Consider the following 17,912-nt stretch of genomic DNA (forward strand, 5'->3'; position numbering starts at 1 on the left):
GACATCAGTGTCCAGTACCTGTCACAGCTGTGTTCACTTCCCAGGCACCTTCATCTTTGTGTGATTTGTTTCTTTGTTTTCAAATGATGCAGCTTTTAAAAATAATAGAAAATAACAGCACATTGTCTCCAAGTGAGTATTGGAAGCTGCATGGCTTGTCCTGGACTGTGCTCCCCCAGCATGCTTACAGAGCTATCTTTGTAAAGAGAGGGAATCTTTGTGAATAGAGAGGATCTCATCAATGTATGAGGACATAGTGCCAAGCACCTGAAGTGTCTGAAGGAGGAGTGCCAAAGGGATGGAGCCAGGTGCAACTTGGAGGTGCCCAGAGATGGGACAAGAGGCGCTGAGCAGAAACTGATGCCTAGGAAGTTCCACCTGGACATGAAGAAGGACTTCTTCCCTGTGCAGCGGCTGAACACTGGGAGAGATTGTCCAGAGAGGATGTGGAGTCTCCATCAATGGGGACATTCCAAAACTGCCTGGAGACAACCCTGTGCCCGGTGCTTGGGATGACCGTGGCTGCACCAGCTGATCCACCATGATCCCTTCCAGCCTGACCATCCTGTGCCCGGTGCTTGGGATGACTGTGGCTGGACCCACCATGATCCCTTCCAGCCTGATCATCCTGCGCCCGGTGCTTGGGATGACTGTGGCTGGATCCACCATGATCCCTTCCAGCCTGACCATCCTGTGCCCGGTGCTTGGGATGACTGTGGCTGGATCCACCATGATCCCTCCAGCCTGACCATCCTGTGCCCACTCCCGCGGGCCGGGCCCCATTGTGCCCCTCACCGCAGGTCCCCCGCTGTCTGCACATCCCCTCAGGTGCGCCCTGCCCTGCCGTGCCGTGCCGTGCGCGGCTCCCCCCGCCCGCCGCTCCTCTCCGCTCCGCCGTGCCCGGCCCCAGGTGCCTCCCGCCCGCTGTCCCGCCCGGCCCGGCCCCGCTCCGCCCCGCGGGTCCCGCCCGCCCCGCTCGCCCCCCGGGTGCGGCCGCTCCAGACGCGGCGCCGGAGGCAGCGCTGCCCCGCGGCGGCGGCGGCGGCGGCGGCGGCGGCGGGGCTTAAAGCGCTCGGGCGGCCGGGGCCGCGCTCACCTGGGCGCCGCTCCCCGCGCTCCGCCGGCCGCCGCAGCGGCTGCGGGGCAGCGCCCAGGTGACCATGCGGGGCAGGCGGCCGCACGCCCCGGGCAGCAGGTAGCACTCGCCAGGTGCGCGGCGGAACATGGACTGTCTCCTGCTGGCCGTCTGGACTTTACCTGCTGCGATCCTCGGCGGCAGCTCCATGCAATTCCAGACTCTCCCGTGGCTCGGAAGCGCTGTAAAGGCAGGTCGAGAGCACTTTCTTTTGCAGTCGCCTAGTGTACTTTCATACCAGGTTACTGCGGTTTCTGGTGCCTTGTCTTTCTGCCTTGCCTTGTCAAGGAAACTTCATCCAATACTCCTTTTCTCTCTCTCTCTTTTAATTTTTCTTTCTCTTGCAGACCCTTCAGCTGTGTTGCCTCTGTTGCATGTCTCATGCGGCAACTTTAACCAGTGACAGCATCAGTGAATTGACTCATGGTTTGTATAGCTCTTTCTGTGTCTGTATGTGAACATTTGCATGGATTTTTTTCTTTTTTTTTTTCGTGGAGTGAATATTTAGAGGGGAGAAGTCACAGTGTTTAGGGAGCATAAAGTGCAAGCAGGCTGGCTACTGCGGGATGGTGAACCATGGGCAGGGATTAACTTGTTAAGCCCTGTGTGCTAAAGCTGAAAGGAACAATATGTAGCAGCAAAGCAAATGAATGAGATGGTAAATACATCCACGTTTCCATGTGCGATTAGAAAGATGAATGTGTGTGTGTGTGTAGCCACAACAGCAAAACCTCATGTGTCTGTTGAGGAAGCAGTGAGACAAAAGTAATGAAAAGATTTGTGAGGGGGAGCAGGAGAAGCTGTGCAATGCAGGCTAAGGGGGGGAAAAAACCTGGAGAGAAAGGGCTCGTGTGAGTGGGAGCTCAGGAGCCGTTTGCTCCCAGGTTGGAGTGACTAGCACGTAGATGCTGATGGCTTTGGGACTTTTGAAGTGCAGTATATGCTTTGTATTGTGTGTGAGCAGAAACAAAGTGCAACAGAGAACCACACCAGGGTGCAGAAAGGAAACCCCTCCTGCACCCTGTGCTCTGCTCACTGGGGGATTCCCTCTCTCCAGCAGCTGCTTGCATTTTTTGGCCACCAGCCTGCTTAGCGCCCTCAGCTTCTGCCGTTGATTAACACCACTCGAGGAAAGTGAGAGCTCTTGATGTATTGTTTCCACTGTCTAAGGAAAAGCAACCTGTCAGTGGTTACGTTTTCAGCCTAATGTGTGTCCAATAAAGTCTATTCAGGCAAAGAGATTGATTGAGAGATTTTGCAACATCTGTTACAGCACAAAAAGGAGGGGGTTTTCTTCTTTTTTGATGGTGTTATTTCAATTTAGGAAGAGAAATTAATTGCTTGTCAAGTGCATGGACAACTCTAAGTGTCCGCAGAGAAACACAGCTCACAAATTAAATTAAATGAGGTTGGGAAGCAGTTTTTTCAGCATAATTTCTTAGGCTACCAGGAATGGGTGCAAAGATCCTAGTTCAGGAAACAGCTGAAACTCAGACCCTGGTTCCAGGACACAGGTAACCCCTGCATGGCTAGGTCAACACCAGTGGTAATGTACTGCAAGTGAGGCACCTGCTTGTACAGCCAGCTGAATTATGGCCTCTTTCACCCTCCTTTTTTTGGGTGATTCTGAGTGGATCAGAGTGTTCTCCTCAAAAACAGTTTTGTAATTTTTTGCATATTTTATCCAAAACAATAAACTTCTTTGACATGCAATTAGCAATGGCTGACGAAAGGTTATTAGGTAGGATGTAATCTCTTTCTGCTGGAGGTCAGTTACAATTTGAAACCCAGTCTAATCAAGTCACTACAAAGAGATGAGGTCTCACTCAGTTAAGGCATTAATAAATTAATCCTTTAATCCACTTGAACAAGTGGTAGAGTTCTGCAAGGTCTCAGTCATGGCTACCCCTACAGTGATACAACATTTGCTGCGTTCTTAGGGAAGGGAAAAGCCTCTCAAACCAGAGTGGCCTTCACATTTGACAACAATTAATATAGGGGGAGGGGAAAACCTCCAGATCTGCTGGTGATGACAAATGTCTTCAGAGGAGCAGTTGTGGGAATGTTCACAGCTATGCTAGTTAGTCTGTGCCTCTCAGTGGGGCACAAAGGAAACAAACACAGGCTGAGAGCCTTTGTGACTTACGGGGGTGAATTTATGCAGGCGAGACAGCACACACAGAGCTTGCAGGCCAGCCCCAAAGTGAGGGAATGCTCCATGCCATAGGAAATGCCTGATATTGTGTCAGAGTGCCTTGTTTGTGGGATGCCAGAGCTGATGGCCAACTCTTTATCGTTACAGATTATGTGTTTGTGACACCTGTCAGAGTGGATGCCAGCGGATCATACATTTCACATGATGTTTTGCACAGTACTAGGAGAAAGAGATCAACTCAGAGTTCAAAGAGTTCCTTGCACTACAAATTTTCAGCATTTGGACAGGAACTTCACTTAGAGCTTAAACCTTCAACCATTTTAAGCAACAGTTTTATTGTCCAGGTACTCGGGAAAGATGGACTGTCAAATTCTCAGGACCATGAAATTGAGCAGTGTTTCTACCAGGGATTTATAAGGAATGATAGCACCTCTTCAGTAGCAATATCTACGTGTGTAGGCTTGGTAAGTGTCTATTTAAAACAAATCAGCATTAAAAGTATTTTTGTGTGTGCAATAGTAGCTGAAGGTATGTAGTTCACGTAATAGTCAAGACACCATAAACCCTTTTGTGATTTTTCTAGTATCACTAGTTGCTATTGTATTTAACAGAAGAGACTTCATTATAGCCAATGAACAGCATCAAACCTTTGTAATTTTTATGACAGTCTTTCAGGAAAAAAAAACAAGACTAGCTGGTAGTCCTACTAATCATCCCATAGCAATTTGTTACAGTTTGTGATAGTTTATACATTTCTGCTCACTCTTAAGTAAAAGTTTTTCCTGCCTTTGTGAAATGTGGTGAATAAAGGAAAAAAGCCAGTCCAGAAGCTTGTGAAAAACAATATTATATCTAGGTTTGTCAACTAATTTAAGGAAGGGTGAATTTCCTAGCTTGGCAGGGCTTATGAACAAATTTCCCTTTGTTTCCTTTGATAATTCAAGCATTATTTGGGTTTACTGGTCTTCATGAGTTGATCTCTTATGAATGTGTTAAATAATATCATTGTGTATTTTCCATTTATGGCTGTCAGCCAAGTTCATGAAAATCATTATTCACAGGTGATTTTTTCTAAATAGATTTGACAGTGCTCATTGCCTGCAGAGAAGGCTTTACTGATGTAATTTAGGAGAATTGTCTACAGAATTGATAGCTAAGGATGTTTTTTAAGGCTTAATCACTTGCACTTGCAAAGCAGTCTGCTGTGGCTGCAGAGGAAGGCAGTGACATTGAGTGGGAAGTCTATGAAGTCATCTGTGTGCTTTGTGGTTGACTAAAGGTCCAGAGGATATGTTGGGTCACCCTCTTGAAATCTGTTTTGCAAAGGTACTTGTCTCTGAGGGCTATTAAACTGTGTGACGGGACCAGAAAGGAGCACTTGAGACAGCCAGTGTTTCCTTTGAAACTGGAATCAGTGACTTGAGAAGCCTGTTCATTAGGAAGGGATGTTGATAACTGGTTGAAGTGGTCTGGGTTATATTTTGAATGCTGTGTCCTTTTATTTTTTTTTTCCTCCCATCAGGTTAGAGGAATCTTAACAGTTCATTTGAACAGTTGCAAATGTGAGTTTGGAGCAGGTGCCAGGAACTGGGTTGAAGCTTTCCTTTCTTTTGCTTTTAAAGCTGTGTTTGTGATGCTGAACTGTTAATACCAAATGTGTTCAGTTGTTTTAATGGAAGCTTCATGTCCACAACTGCCACCTTTTATCAGATTTACTCAGAAAAATACCCTGTTTTCACTCATTGCAGTATTTTGTCTTTTTACTATGGGAAGTGCTCTACCTACACACAGCAGGTACAGTTCAGGAGATCTCCCCTGTTTGCCCACGTTTTGATTTTTAACATGCTTTCTGAGCTAAGTGAAGTTGAGCTTGTCAAGTCTTGTCTGGAGAAGGAAGGTTCAAGCCTGCCTCAGGTCACAGAGGAACAGAATGTGGTGATCTTAACTGAGAATGAAATGGATCTTTTACCACTGTCTCGACACAGAGGTTGTTATGACTGGTAAGCTTCACTTAGAAAAGATCCAGAAAGTGATCAAAAGAGAATAAATATTGTGGTATGAACAAACTTATTATGGAAGTACCTAAATTATCAACAAATAGAATCTCTGTTTAAAATTAATTTCAAGGTTCAATAGATTTTGCCTTCAATTGTTGTTTTAAACTGGCAAATGAAGTAAACCTTTACTTACAATAATCTCCTGTAGGGTAGGTATCCCAAAGCATAATTGTTCCTTTCTCTCCCTATCCATCTATTAATTTCAGTGCACCTAATGAATCCCAGGCAAATTACCAACAGGATTCTGAGTCTTTCAGTTTACAAGGCTGTCCTCCTAAAGATGTCGTCAGCTGTCTGTAATGACACCCACGTCACTTTTCCCTGGGATCCAAATTCAGTAATCATATGTTAAGTCTGGACGCTGTGCTCTGATCAAGAGAACCTTGTGAATAGCTTCTATATCCTTTTGCACCAACTACTTTTGTCACTTGGTTGCCCTTCTTTCCTATTTGCTTTGTTCACTGCAATTAAACCGAAAGTGGTGTTTCTTCTATATGGTTGGTAGCACTAATCTTTCCATTGTTCCTTTCATTAGCAATAGCTTCTCTACAATAAAGCTGCAGTGACCCATTCTTTCAAGCCTGGAACACCACAATGTGATTTGGAAGCAATTGCATTTCAATAGACTACGGGGACTCTTTGATCTAATTTTTTGGATGACCTAGAGTATTCAGTCATTCAGCTGTCTGTTATCTGCCAGTGCTGCAGAGGAGACTTTGGGGAGAGGCTGTATGAAATGGCTTGTTAGGCAGGATGACCTTAACTTAACACTGGAAAGGAGCAAGAATTTGTTGCTTTGGTCTAGATCTGTTAAGAGATGTGTGTATATTACATTTTAATGGCTTAGTTGACAGGAAGGCCCCACGTTTTTATGCTGATTTGTTGATTTGAGACCAAATGTTTCCATCAGTCAACACGATTTTCTTGGTGTGTCAGAAGGCAGAACTGGATCTTTATCTGAACAAGTCTCTAATAGAGTAAGTGAGCATTTCAGGAGAATATGCACAAGTTTACTGTGAGTACTACCACTTTTCATCATCAAAGTGCTTCAATTTTCAAATGGAAACTTGTTTTTTCTGTCTTCTGCCCTTTTTCTGCTTCAGTCAGCATCCTTTGCTTGCTGGAGCATTGTTATACAGCAAAAACCCAGTGCTTTTACTTGTTTTGTAAACGAAAACTCTGCTCTGGACCTTCTGTGGAGAACATGATATATTTCTTCCACAGAAGTTATCATTTTTTCACATATTATTTGATGCATTCTCACTCCCTGGGATCATTTTTTCACTCTTGCAACTTTGGGACAATGAGTTTATGTTAGTAAATGCAAGGCTAGTTTCTCTCTTTAGCGCATCTTAATGTGTCCCAAATAAAAATTAATGCAATTTTTTTTTAAATTTTCTTCACTGATTTTTCATGATTCATTTAATAAACATCTTGTTTTATTCCTGCATGACTTTTTGGAGTTTCCTTCAGTGCTTTGTGCTCTCCCAGTTGGTATATCCAGGCTACTGGTTTGTCTTGCTGTTTCATCCTGTTTGCATTCTCCAATTCAAACTGTTTGTTCTTTCCACACTCAATCTTTTTTCCCAAAATCCTGATTTGAACTAATTCTTACTTACTGTAATCGTATTTTTATTACAATTATTATTTAGCAATTTTTATTACTTATAATTGCCTGTAGGTGGCTCATTGAGAGGCAGACTATACCAAATCCACAGACTACTGTGGTTTTTCAGGTTTTTCTGAAAGAGATTATGCTGGCCACTCTTTGAATAAGAAATTGGTTTTTTAGGACCCACTCAGTATGGTTGTGTATATTCCAACCTCTTTCCCCCTTTCCCATTCTCATCCACTTTGTGCTATTTAAACTGCATTAAAAAGGAGATCTGTTGTATGTTCACCATCTTTAACTCCGCTTCCATGATGGCATCTAAAAGATTTACTGCTGCCTTCCTAGCCTGTATCACAGTGTATTGTTTGCCTCTCTTTATAGGCCAGTTTTTGTCTCCTTACCTTAGGTTTATGTGGACAGAATCTCCTGTATAAAGTGAGTTGTTTGCAGTCACACAGTAAATCAGGGCAGAACACAAGAGAACCTCAGAGATCTCCAGTTGTATTGTAGAGACATTCTCAAAAGTAATTTATAACTGTGCTTTTGGGAGCAGAAGTCGCGTTCCCCTTGTGAACATGAACTCTGGCAAAGTCAAACAAGTTTATAATCCAGTACACAACCTAGGGCTTGGTGGCCCTAATGAATGAGGGGTTTGTTATCCAGCATTTGTGGGCTCCAGGACACAGGGGAAGGGTCTAGAGTAAGTACAAAATACATGCCCAGAGGAAAGACCTGTTTATCCAACATAAGGAATTCTCCTGCCATTCCATCCCAGGGAAGATGTGTGTGTATTTTGGGTCAGAAAAAGGAAGTTCAGTTCAGTGGAACAGTTCAGGTCCTTCGTATGTTGCACAGTGTTATCTCCCAGGATAAATTTATCAGTGGCACGGAGGCCTGGGAGGCTGCATCTGCTCACACCAGAGGTGGGTTTGGGCTGTTTTCTCCCTTTGGTTTGTGTACCTCAGTCAGAAGTAGTGGTGCCCCCCTCTGGTTTTGGCAAGATGTGTTGGAATCTGTCATTATAAAGAGCCTCTTGTCTCAAGCTGTGTTATGTTTATTAGTGTCTAGTCAAAGGAGGAGAATGAGTGCAACATGATTCATCCCTCCCTCCTCTTTGAGCTGTCAGAGGATTCTAGACAAGGGTTATAGACTGAGAGATAAACAGGAGATGTATTAATTCAATGGAGGGAGGTGTGTATGTGTCTGAGGGCAGGGCTTTGCTCAAAGTATCAAAGAAGCCACAAAATTAAAGCTTCTTGATGCAGTCTGACCACCTAAGAGGCAAGCAGGCCAGGCAGCTCATGTACCCACTCTTTGTAGTCATTTAATTGCACCTGGTATTAGCATTATTTAAGTTGATGCTAACAGCAGCCTCCTATTCCTCCTAGAGCTCACACTTTAAGTCCAATTAAATATGTTGAGACAATTCCCAAGTTTCTTAGGCAGACAAACTGCCATTAAACTCATTGAGCCAGACTGCTGGTGAAAGTACAGAATAATTGCTGTTTGCAATGAGGGTCCTTTAGCAATTGACAGCTGTAAAAATACAACAAAATTTGGCCCAGTGGGACCTTGAGGAGAAGATAAGTACAGAGCTGCTGGTTTTTCTCATTCTTAAAGGTGTTTTTAGTCCACCCAGGAGCCAATACACAAATCCTATATTTTCTGCCATTGTACCAGCACAACAAGAACAGCTTCTTTCATGGGAGTTCTATGATTTTCTTTGTATTCACACACTATTGCATCTCCATCCTTTATAAAACACAAACTGTGTTTTACAGGATCATACTTTTGTCCACTATTTTGGTGAGGGTTTTTCCACTATTGTTCCATTACTCCATATTATGGCAAATATGAAAATAAGAAAAATCTCTACAGGAAAATGAGATGACAATGGGAAATAGTCATATTCTTGAGGATATTTTAGGTTATGCTGGAAAAATACAAGGCAGTGTTTCTGGTCTCAGCATTGACCCGACTGGTGATGAATTGTGTGATTAGGTTATTGATCAACCTTCTCCATATCTGTCTGATAAGCTTTCTGTTTAACCCTGCCTTTAGCTCTGCAAGACAAAGGCTGTGTTATCCCAGGTGTTTTGGCACTACTGATTCCTGATAGGTAAGAAGTGGAATTAAAGAGGATTAATGATGAGAAAGAATCTGCTTCTGCTTGACAGAAAAAGCAATAGAAGTTGTATTTCTTCCTGTTTTATGTTAAAAAACCTGGAATGTACATAGAGGAAACTGAGCACAGTAAGCTGTGGCTGCTCAACTGCTCTTGAGTGTCCACAGGAGCTGGTCCTCTGTCACTTGTGCCTGCTCTGCCATTGCTCAGCTGGCAGCAGAGTGTGAAAATAAATGGTTCATTGGTGTATTTCCAACCAAACTTCAGGCTTCTGTGGGCACCATTGCTTGAACCCTTTGAGTGGTTTTCCAGAAACAGGGATTATCCATTTGTACAGAGATAGGGCCAGGATGAACTTCTTGTTAATCAGCAGTCTTATCATCACTTCCAAAGGAATCAGCGGTCGCTATCTGTGCTTGAAACATCAGTGTTTTTCTTGCTGTAGCAAAGCCTTTCCACTAAACCCAGTTCCCACACTTTGCCTAGTCCATTATAGACAAATGTCCTTGTGAGGGTCAGGAGTGGATGACCTGCCTGCACAGACATGACCCCTTCATAACAGGATGTCTTTGATGTCGTGAGGATTTTTATTTTCAGCGCCACTATTTTCATGTGGGCCAAACCATCTCTGCTGCTGAGAGGCAGTGTATTCTCTTCTGCACAGCTGGGAACTGCTGGATATCACAAATAGTTCTCTTTTTGGAGGCAGATTTTAATAACTAATAGAAGCTTCTAGTCACTAATTAACCTAAACAGGAGTTAATTTCTGTCTTTCCCCTTTTCTTCCTCCGCTTTGGAAGTGTTTGAGGAGGATACCAGGTTGGCAGAGCTGGTGTGTAAAGGCTTTTGTTTACCCAAAACACAATGACAGTCTGTGAAACTGCAGCTCAAGCCCAGCTCAAGCAGCCCACTCCTGGAGATCTGTACCTGACACAGGGCACAGGAGTGGGAAGCACAGAGGTGTCTTGGTTGTGCCCTGACCCGACACAATTCACCTAATTTGAGCAAATGCTGCCATCAAAACTCTTCTTAAAGAGTGCTGCTTTCCCAAGCTTACTCTCTGCTCACCCTGTGCAGAAGCATGGCCCTGATCATGATGACAGCTCTGTGACACACTTGCACCCCCTTGGGAGTTGACTTCAAGTCGCTGTAGGCTGCTCAGTTGTAACTGCTCTGGGTGCTCACTGGGAGTCCTGTCACCAGCTCCAGAAGTCCCTCATGTGTCTTGGCTCCTCAAATTTTTGTTTGTTACAGTATTGTGCTTAAGTCCACAAGATACTTATGATAATTCTTTCTAATTTGCAGCTTCTTAGGGAGGGGTTTGTCTTCCTGATGTACAGCAGGTTCTCTACTCTTTGAAAGAGAGGATCACTGGGACTGCTGTCCAGTACTGCAACAGGAGGGAAGATTGGAGGTCTAAGACCTGTGCTTTGGAAATGTGCAGCACATGGATCAAAATAAAAGCTGGAACTATGCTAAATAAAGGCATCCACGGTGGTGATGCCCATGATGTATCAGTCAGTTCCTCAAGGTCATTTTAGAGCTCTTTGCATCTGATTAGCACTGTTGTTGACTTACAGAGATAGAGCCTGCTAGGGATTTTCTAGAAAATATCTGCTTTCCAGGATCTCTGTGTGCCTCACTTTGACATGGTCTTCTCCCAGTGAGCTGGCAGGGGAGGGGTTAAACTTAATTATCTCTGCAAGGAGAGCTGGCAGTGGACCTACAGTGAGTTTTAGCAGCTGAAACCCAGACTTGAATTTTTTTTTCCCCAAAAAACACTTATTTTGTCTTTGAAAGGCTCTGACTAGCCCTTAAGTGGTATCTGAATTGAATTTTAACAGATAATTCCATTGCAAACAAGTTTTTCTTCTGTCTTTTTGATCATGTCACTAGGAGCAGAAATGTTGGTTCTTTCTTGCCTTTTCTTATCCCATTTTAATCCCAATTCTGTTGCTGCAGGTCTACCATAAATTACTGTATGCTAAAGGAATTTCCTATTGATTTGCTCTGACAGTGATTTGACCAGCTATGTGAATAGCTGATGGAAGCAGAACTTATCTTTGGGTTCAGACAGTGGAGCACTGACTAAAGCTCTGAGGTAAACATTTACAGAAGAAACCTGAAATTATAAAGCCTTGCAGCTCAGCACAATTTACAAACATGTATTAATTAAGCTTCAGGGCTGGCTCTGCTCTGTGTTTGATGAGAACAACATCCTGGCACACAATGGGTTGACATCAGTAACCTTTTATTGTTTATCGTGCTCGGAAGTCACCAAGAATGAGGGTGAAGAAATGTCAAATAATCAGGGCAGATGGGAGGGAATGAGTCTTGATGGCTGAAGCTTGGTACCGTGGGAACCATTATTGTCCAGAGTGATTTCTGGAACATGCAAGTTAATTTCTTTTTTTACAATGTTAGTTCATAAGCTGGGGAAATCTGCAAACAACTTCTACAGTCAGATGAAAACCCTTTTCCTGAATCTCATATGTGGCTGCCTAGCTAGTGACTACCAAAAAATGGGAAAAGACAAAAGCTGGATGACAAAGATAATAGGTCTTGAAGTTATTCCTACTGCAATAACAAGGCCCAGAACAAACCTGCTTAAGAGAAGAGGAAGCTGAGGCAATAAAGTGATATTTGCTTGCAGAGACAATGGGGTGTTGCCTTTTCACTCCCCTGGGCATTTGCATTTCAGGCTGCCCCACTCTGTACACAGCACACTTGGGGCTTTATTCTTTGAGGGCTGGATTCTTGCTGTTCACAGTGGGATCACTTGAATGCTTGTGCCTGCCTGCCTAATATATGTTAATTGAGAGACTTTTGTGTCTCAACATCTTTATTAATATTAATGGAATGAGATTTTTAATGGACTTATACAAAATATGCTTGACCTAGCTTGAGCCCTCACTTTTGTTTTCACACTCTGCAGCACAGTGTGGCTTCTGACTAATTTCAGAACGTAATATTATATTCTGTGGCAGAGTACACAAACTAATGAAACATGGATTACTCTTCAGACCTACATTTTCCTTGCCATGAGATATAGAATTTATAGAACACCAGATTGTAATCAGTTCTAAGTCATGAATTTAAAAAGAGGTTTTCTTTATCTTTGTGTGATTTTTAAAAGATTTTTAAAATAATTCTTTCTTGACCAGACCTCTCTTATGCTATGCACTCTTTTTTTTTTTTTTTTTTTTTTTTTTTTAGCAAGAAGTTATCAAACTAGTAGGCCTTCAAATTAGGCTAGACTAAACCTCAAGAAATATTTCAAATTAATATTGCTGTTAAAGTACCAGCTGGTCATGGTGAGGGATAGCTATAAATGCTGTAATGCAGCATCAGACAGGAAAGTTTAAACTTCTCTAATAAAGTAGCTACCCAGTGCCATTTCTGTTAGCACTTGACAGAAACCTATGTTACTTGTTTTGTTAGATGCAGATATAAATTAAATGTTAAAATAACAGTCTTGGCCTAGGGCAGAGATTATTTTTGTTTTGCAGTCTGCTGTGGATGATTATGGCATATACAAGAAAAATGCTTCTGTCACATTTTCACTTTTTTGTTACATTTTCTGATAAAGAATAATTCCTTTTAGGCTGCTCTACATTTCATTTTTTGTAATAATCATCTCTGCAACCACTGTGGAGACCAGTCTGCCACAACAGGAGCTCTGGGCTCACTCTGTCAGCTGGTTCTCTCCATGCTGGAGGCCATATGGATATTTTTTTACACTACATCACATACTGGTGGTGGGATGGTTATCCTACCCCAAGCAGCAAAAGCTTGAGCAAAGGGGCAGGAAAAAAGAGTTTCCAAGCTGAGAGAGCAGTGAGCTGCTGATGTCTGCTGATTGCTGCAGCCCTGTCCCTCTCATTGACAGGTGCTTGCTGGTTGATGGGCTTCATCTAAACCTTCTTGTGGTGAATAAAAACTTTTCTGCTGACTGCTTTAGATCTGAACCTGGCTTTGGGAAATGTCTTTAATTCCTTCCTACATCATCTTGGCCCTTGAGTCAGTAGGTGTACCAGTTTTTTGGGATACACTGCTGCAATTGCTGTTTGGTTTAGCAAGATATTTTGAAAAGGGGAGGCACCACTGGCTCATCAGGAAAGTGAAACGTGTCTGTTGCTCCTGGCGGACCCCGAAATGCTTGTTGGACATACTCCAGGGTGGTGCTGTATAATCAGATTTCACTGAATCAGGAGTTAGATGGAGGCAAACCCCGTCTGCAGGCTGAGCCTTGCTGCTCTCATGGACTGCTCACACCAGAGCAGCCAGCAGTGAGACGTAGCAGGAGCTCAGGCACCTTCCAGAGAGTCAGATGCTGCTACTACTGCTAGAAAGTGCACCCAAGTGCTTGGCATGTAGTTACCAGATAGGTTTCAGTGCCCTGGTGCCAAGTGCTGTCATTCCACTCTGCTGCCAGAGCATCCCCACAATGAGGAGCGAAGGAAGCACAATGGCCACCAGAAAATGCAAAGCCACAAGGAAATGTAAAGAGTTTATTTGGCCTAACCCAAATCCCGTCCTGATAAAGTCAAGTCTGGTGATGGGAATAAAAGAGGATGGTGCCTTTTGAGGCCTGTTGAGGTGCCTTTTGAGGTCTTTGTTAGACAGGGGATGGACTTGGCAGGTTTTGAGCTGTGAAATTGTGAGGGAGTATTATCAGATATCATCACCTGTAGGGGACAAGACCTCATTCATCTCCTGCTCATGGTAGGGAAGCTGAGTAATTGCAGAGAGGGAAGCATGCTACAGAAATGGTTAATTGATCCCTATGTTTACCAGAGAGAGCTGGGTGGTCATTTGAGCTGCCTGAGGCACAGAGCCCTGCAGGTCTGGGTAATGAAGACCATGCCTGATCCCAGGGACAGACCAGGGTGCAGGTGGTGCCATGGCTGTGAGCATCAGGATAATGCTGTGGTGACAAAGGTTTGTGTTTTCCATCAATGGGATAGATGAAATACCAAGGAAAGGACAATTTGGGCCAGCAGCTGAATCAGAGAGGGCTGATATATTACCATATATTACCGGTTAAAGCTACGAACAAAAATGTGCCAGACTGTGCTCTTGGCCTCTGAGTACTGCACTGATTCTGTTTACAGGTTCCCAGCTTTTGGGTTATAGTGCCATCAGAAGTTTATTTTTGTTTTAATTTTCCAAGCATTTCTTGAAAATTAGCTTTCTGGTGCTCAGAACAGCACCACAACACTAAATTAGTTGCAAATAGCTCGAGGGCTGAGGGAATAGTATATTTTTTTTTTGTAGCTGTTCACATGATTTATTTAGTCATTTGAAAGACCACAGTTTGGGAAAGTCAGGAACCCACTCTAATGTGAGAAACAAAACAGAAAGAAATGTTATTCATACAGAATGAAGGTCAGTCTTCTGCAAGCCAGCATTTGTGCAAAGCCAAGGTCCTTCTGCCTCCACAGCCCTATTCCTGTGTTAGCATTAGCAGAAGATGGGGAGTATTTCCCATTGGGAATGTTCCCTGCCCACCATCAGCCTGCTCAGAACAGTGCCCATATGCTCAAAATATCTCCATGGATATTCCACATCCTTTAATGACAGCCTGGCCTTTGGACCTAACTGGCAATAAAGAGGAAGAAGAATTTATGTACTGATTCATTCTTTTCTATACCAATGCACTGAAACTGGTGCCTATTCTTTATTAAATCTTTATCTTGCAACAGTCAGTGCAATTCAGTGTCCACTGCATCTGAAATATGAATATATCTGTTTTTCTATAAGGGTGCACATGACAATGCTGTTTGTGGCTGTAGTCTTTTCTGCTGTTCAATAATTTGTTCAATCATTATTATTATGATTTAAAGCAACACTGTTGTGCTTCTTGCAGGAAAGGAATTGCATTTTAAAGAGAAGGTTGTTGTAGTTTGCCTTTAATTTTTGTAGTAAATGGAGGGTATAGGTTTATTGCAAAAGTTTATAATGTGGAGGATGTATGTGAATGAGTCTCACATGATTTCCTTTATTATTTGTTAAAATATGTTAAAGGAATAAGTCACTGTAAATCTGTAAAGTATTTTATAAAATTTATTTGCTATTGAAAACAAAACCAATTTTATTTCAGATTGGTGAATCTTGTAAGAATTAGTGTAAATAATCTGAAAAAATATGATTAGTGTCCTATTTTAGTCCTTTTGAAGGGCTCAGTGGAGGTGCATAAAGAGAAGCCCTGGAGAGGGGTGATCAAATTGGCTGAAATCTTGGGCTGAAACTATTCTGACAGGATGGGGAGTGTAGCTTAAACCCTCTGTTATCTTGCGAGTGTTCTTGTGTGTGCTACCTCTCCCCAGCAAGATGCCTGACCGATTCACAGCAACTGATGGGCAGTTTAAAATTACAAAGCTTTCAGTTTCCTTGCTCCTAACAGATAAAGAGGGTGGGCATTTCCTGATTATATGGTGTACACTCAAAATATTTAAGTTCCCCATGGTGCTATTTGTGCCTAATTTACTTCTCTAGCACATTAACACTGCTGGTTTTCTGCAGGGGGAGGAGTGTGTGGTGTAACATGCTGTGAAGAGAGGAAATGTTTCACAAGAGCTCCTTCTGGCTTTTCCTCTGTTTGCCTTACCACCTGGAAAGAAGAAAAGGTGGAGGGACTGACTGATGATCCAGATGGATTGCAGGAGCAGTCAGGTCTGTGGTCAGATGTGTTAAGCCGGGCAAATCCACACGGGGAAGTGGCAGGATTGCACTGCAGCTCCTAAAGCACAGGGAACTTCCGTAGGGAAGTGTGCAGGCATGAGGAGGGCTGAGCTACCATCAGCCAGCAACCCTGGGGCAGGCTGGGCCCCTTCAGAGGCCACTGAGCAGCCAGATTATTTTGGGGAAAAAGTTGGGGATACACCACTGTGAGGGATGGGGCTTGAGGACAGGCTGCAGCAGAGCAGACACGATCTGAGAGTAATAAATCAGGGGCTGTGCAGGTCACACGGAGCTTCAGAGAGACTTGGAGTGGGAGGACCACACATTTATCACTCTTCATGTTCACTTTTCTAGTTCTTGCCTATGAAAGCAGACAAATTATCTCCTGTTTATGGGAGTTGGGTGCTTTGATGTACTAATTATTCCACTCATGCGGGACCTCTCAGCAGAGCAAGCTGTCCTGATTCCTGTTCGGGGCTCAGATGCAGGAGCAGCTGAGCTGTGCAGCACCTCTGCCACTGCTGGCTGGGCTGGGCAGCCAGCTCAGGTCCCTGTGCTGCCAGGATGGAGCAGAGAGCACTCCCAGGCCCTGGGAGCAGGAGCTGCATGGAGACTGGAGTGTCTGTGACTCTCACACACTCCCCGATGTCCCAGAGCCTCTGTGACCCCAGCAGCACATTCCTCTTCTTGGAGCTTTTTTCTTAACCTGTGCTTAACCTGACCTTTGCTTAACCTACTGTTCAGTAGATTCATTGCAGAAACAAGGTCAGGCTGCTTAGGAAATTTTGCCTCCTAAATCTTCTGCTGATGCAATTTTTTTAACCATCCCTTTGTAACTCCGCAGCATTCTGAGCTGTCAACAAATATCTCCCTTGTCTTCACTGTATCTTTATTTCAGTCAGGAGGCCTGTCGTGTTTAACATAGTGGCAACATCTGTTCAATTGATATTTTGTTATCTAGGACCAATTTCATGAAAAGAATATCACATAGAATACAAAGTTGCTTTCAGGCACTACCTTCCCTTTTGCCGCTTGCATTTTCCGTTTCCTCAGATCTCAGAGAATATCACAGGGCTACCTTGAGCTTTGATCCAGAGACTACTTTGAGAGCCTTATATGTAAGGTACTGTGCTGAAAACACTCTACTGAACAGATGCTTTTGTGAAGAAATGCTGTTCACTTGCACGAAAACCCTGGCAAATGGTGCTTTGCTGACATAACACGTAATTGAATGGATTTCTTCATTGAAAAGACACAACTAAATGCTCCCACACTGTCTTTTTTCCCACTGTTTTCTTAACACTCATCCCTGCTAAACAGTTGCATAATTCAGATGCTTGTACTAAAGTCTGATGATGGCAAAATCAGTGTAACCTTTCATGAGCAGTTTAGTTCTGCAGACCTGTTCAGGGACTCCAAGTCAAACGTGGGGCTGAATACCTGGAAGTCATTGTTTAACACCCAAATGCTGCTTTAGACCTGTGTGTTGGGCTCTGACCTTGGCACAGACAGCAGGGCAGGAGGTGTAAATTGATTCATTGGGTTAAAAAATGGATTTACCTCACCTTACCACCACCTGGGCCAGTATTAAGTAGTATTTCTGTGTCCATTTTAAGACAGTTGTGGCATTATGTTTTATTTTATACCAAACCAGGACCTTATTGTGGTGGGTTTTGCATGTCATCAGAGTTATTTCTACTACAGAGATTTAGAAAATAATACTGAAAATTATTTTTCATCGACCTTTCATTTATAATATTATTAAAAGCAGGAAATCTGGCTGGATTTTTCACAGACTAGCAAAGTTTTTCATTTACTCCAGCAGAGCAGTTATAGCATGTTCACCCTTGGGCATCATTCCCTCAAAATAGAAGCTGAGGCTACTATGTGGGAGAGGGGTGAATGAGTGTACAGCTTTAAAGCAGGCCCAAGGTGGGTGTAGAATGGCTGAGCAGTGCAGATTGGTGGCATTTGGCTACAAGGAGGGAAACAGAGACTCTCTGGACTCAGGGTACACTTGGCAGTGTAATCTGGTGAAGGCAAGTTTTGCGACTGCAAGCAGGGCCTGCAAATGCGAGGCTTTTCCATGCCATGGAATGTAGATGTATCTTATTACATTTATCTTAGTAAATAATTATTTAAAT

At 43.4% G+C, this 17,912-nt stretch overlaps 1 protein-coding gene across 1 annotated transcript in view; it reads left to right on the plus strand.

The window, feature by feature from the left end:
- Nucleotides 1–1,223: 1,223 nt before the first annotated feature.
- The window catches only part of ADAMTS18 (ADAM metallopeptidase with thrombospondin type 1 motif 18), a 75,445-nt gene continuing 58,756 nt past the window's right edge, over nt 1,224–17,912 (plus strand). The window contains exons 1-3 of the mRNA XM_036390294.2: nt 1,224–1,325; nt 1,483–1,561; nt 3,438–3,754. Coding sequence (XP_036246187.1) covers nt 1,224–1,325; nt 1,483–1,561; nt 3,438–3,754 — 498 coding nt within the window. The remainder of the gene's footprint in view (nt 1,326–1,482; nt 1,562–3,437; nt 3,755–17,912) is intronic.

Source organism: Molothrus ater, chromosome 12, assembly GCF_012460135.2.
Source record: "Molothrus ater isolate BHLD 08-10-18 breed brown headed cowbird chromosome 12, BPBGC_Mater_1.1, whole genome shotgun sequence".
Lineage (NCBI taxonomy): Eukaryota > Metazoa > Chordata > Aves > Passeriformes > Icteridae > Molothrus > Molothrus ater.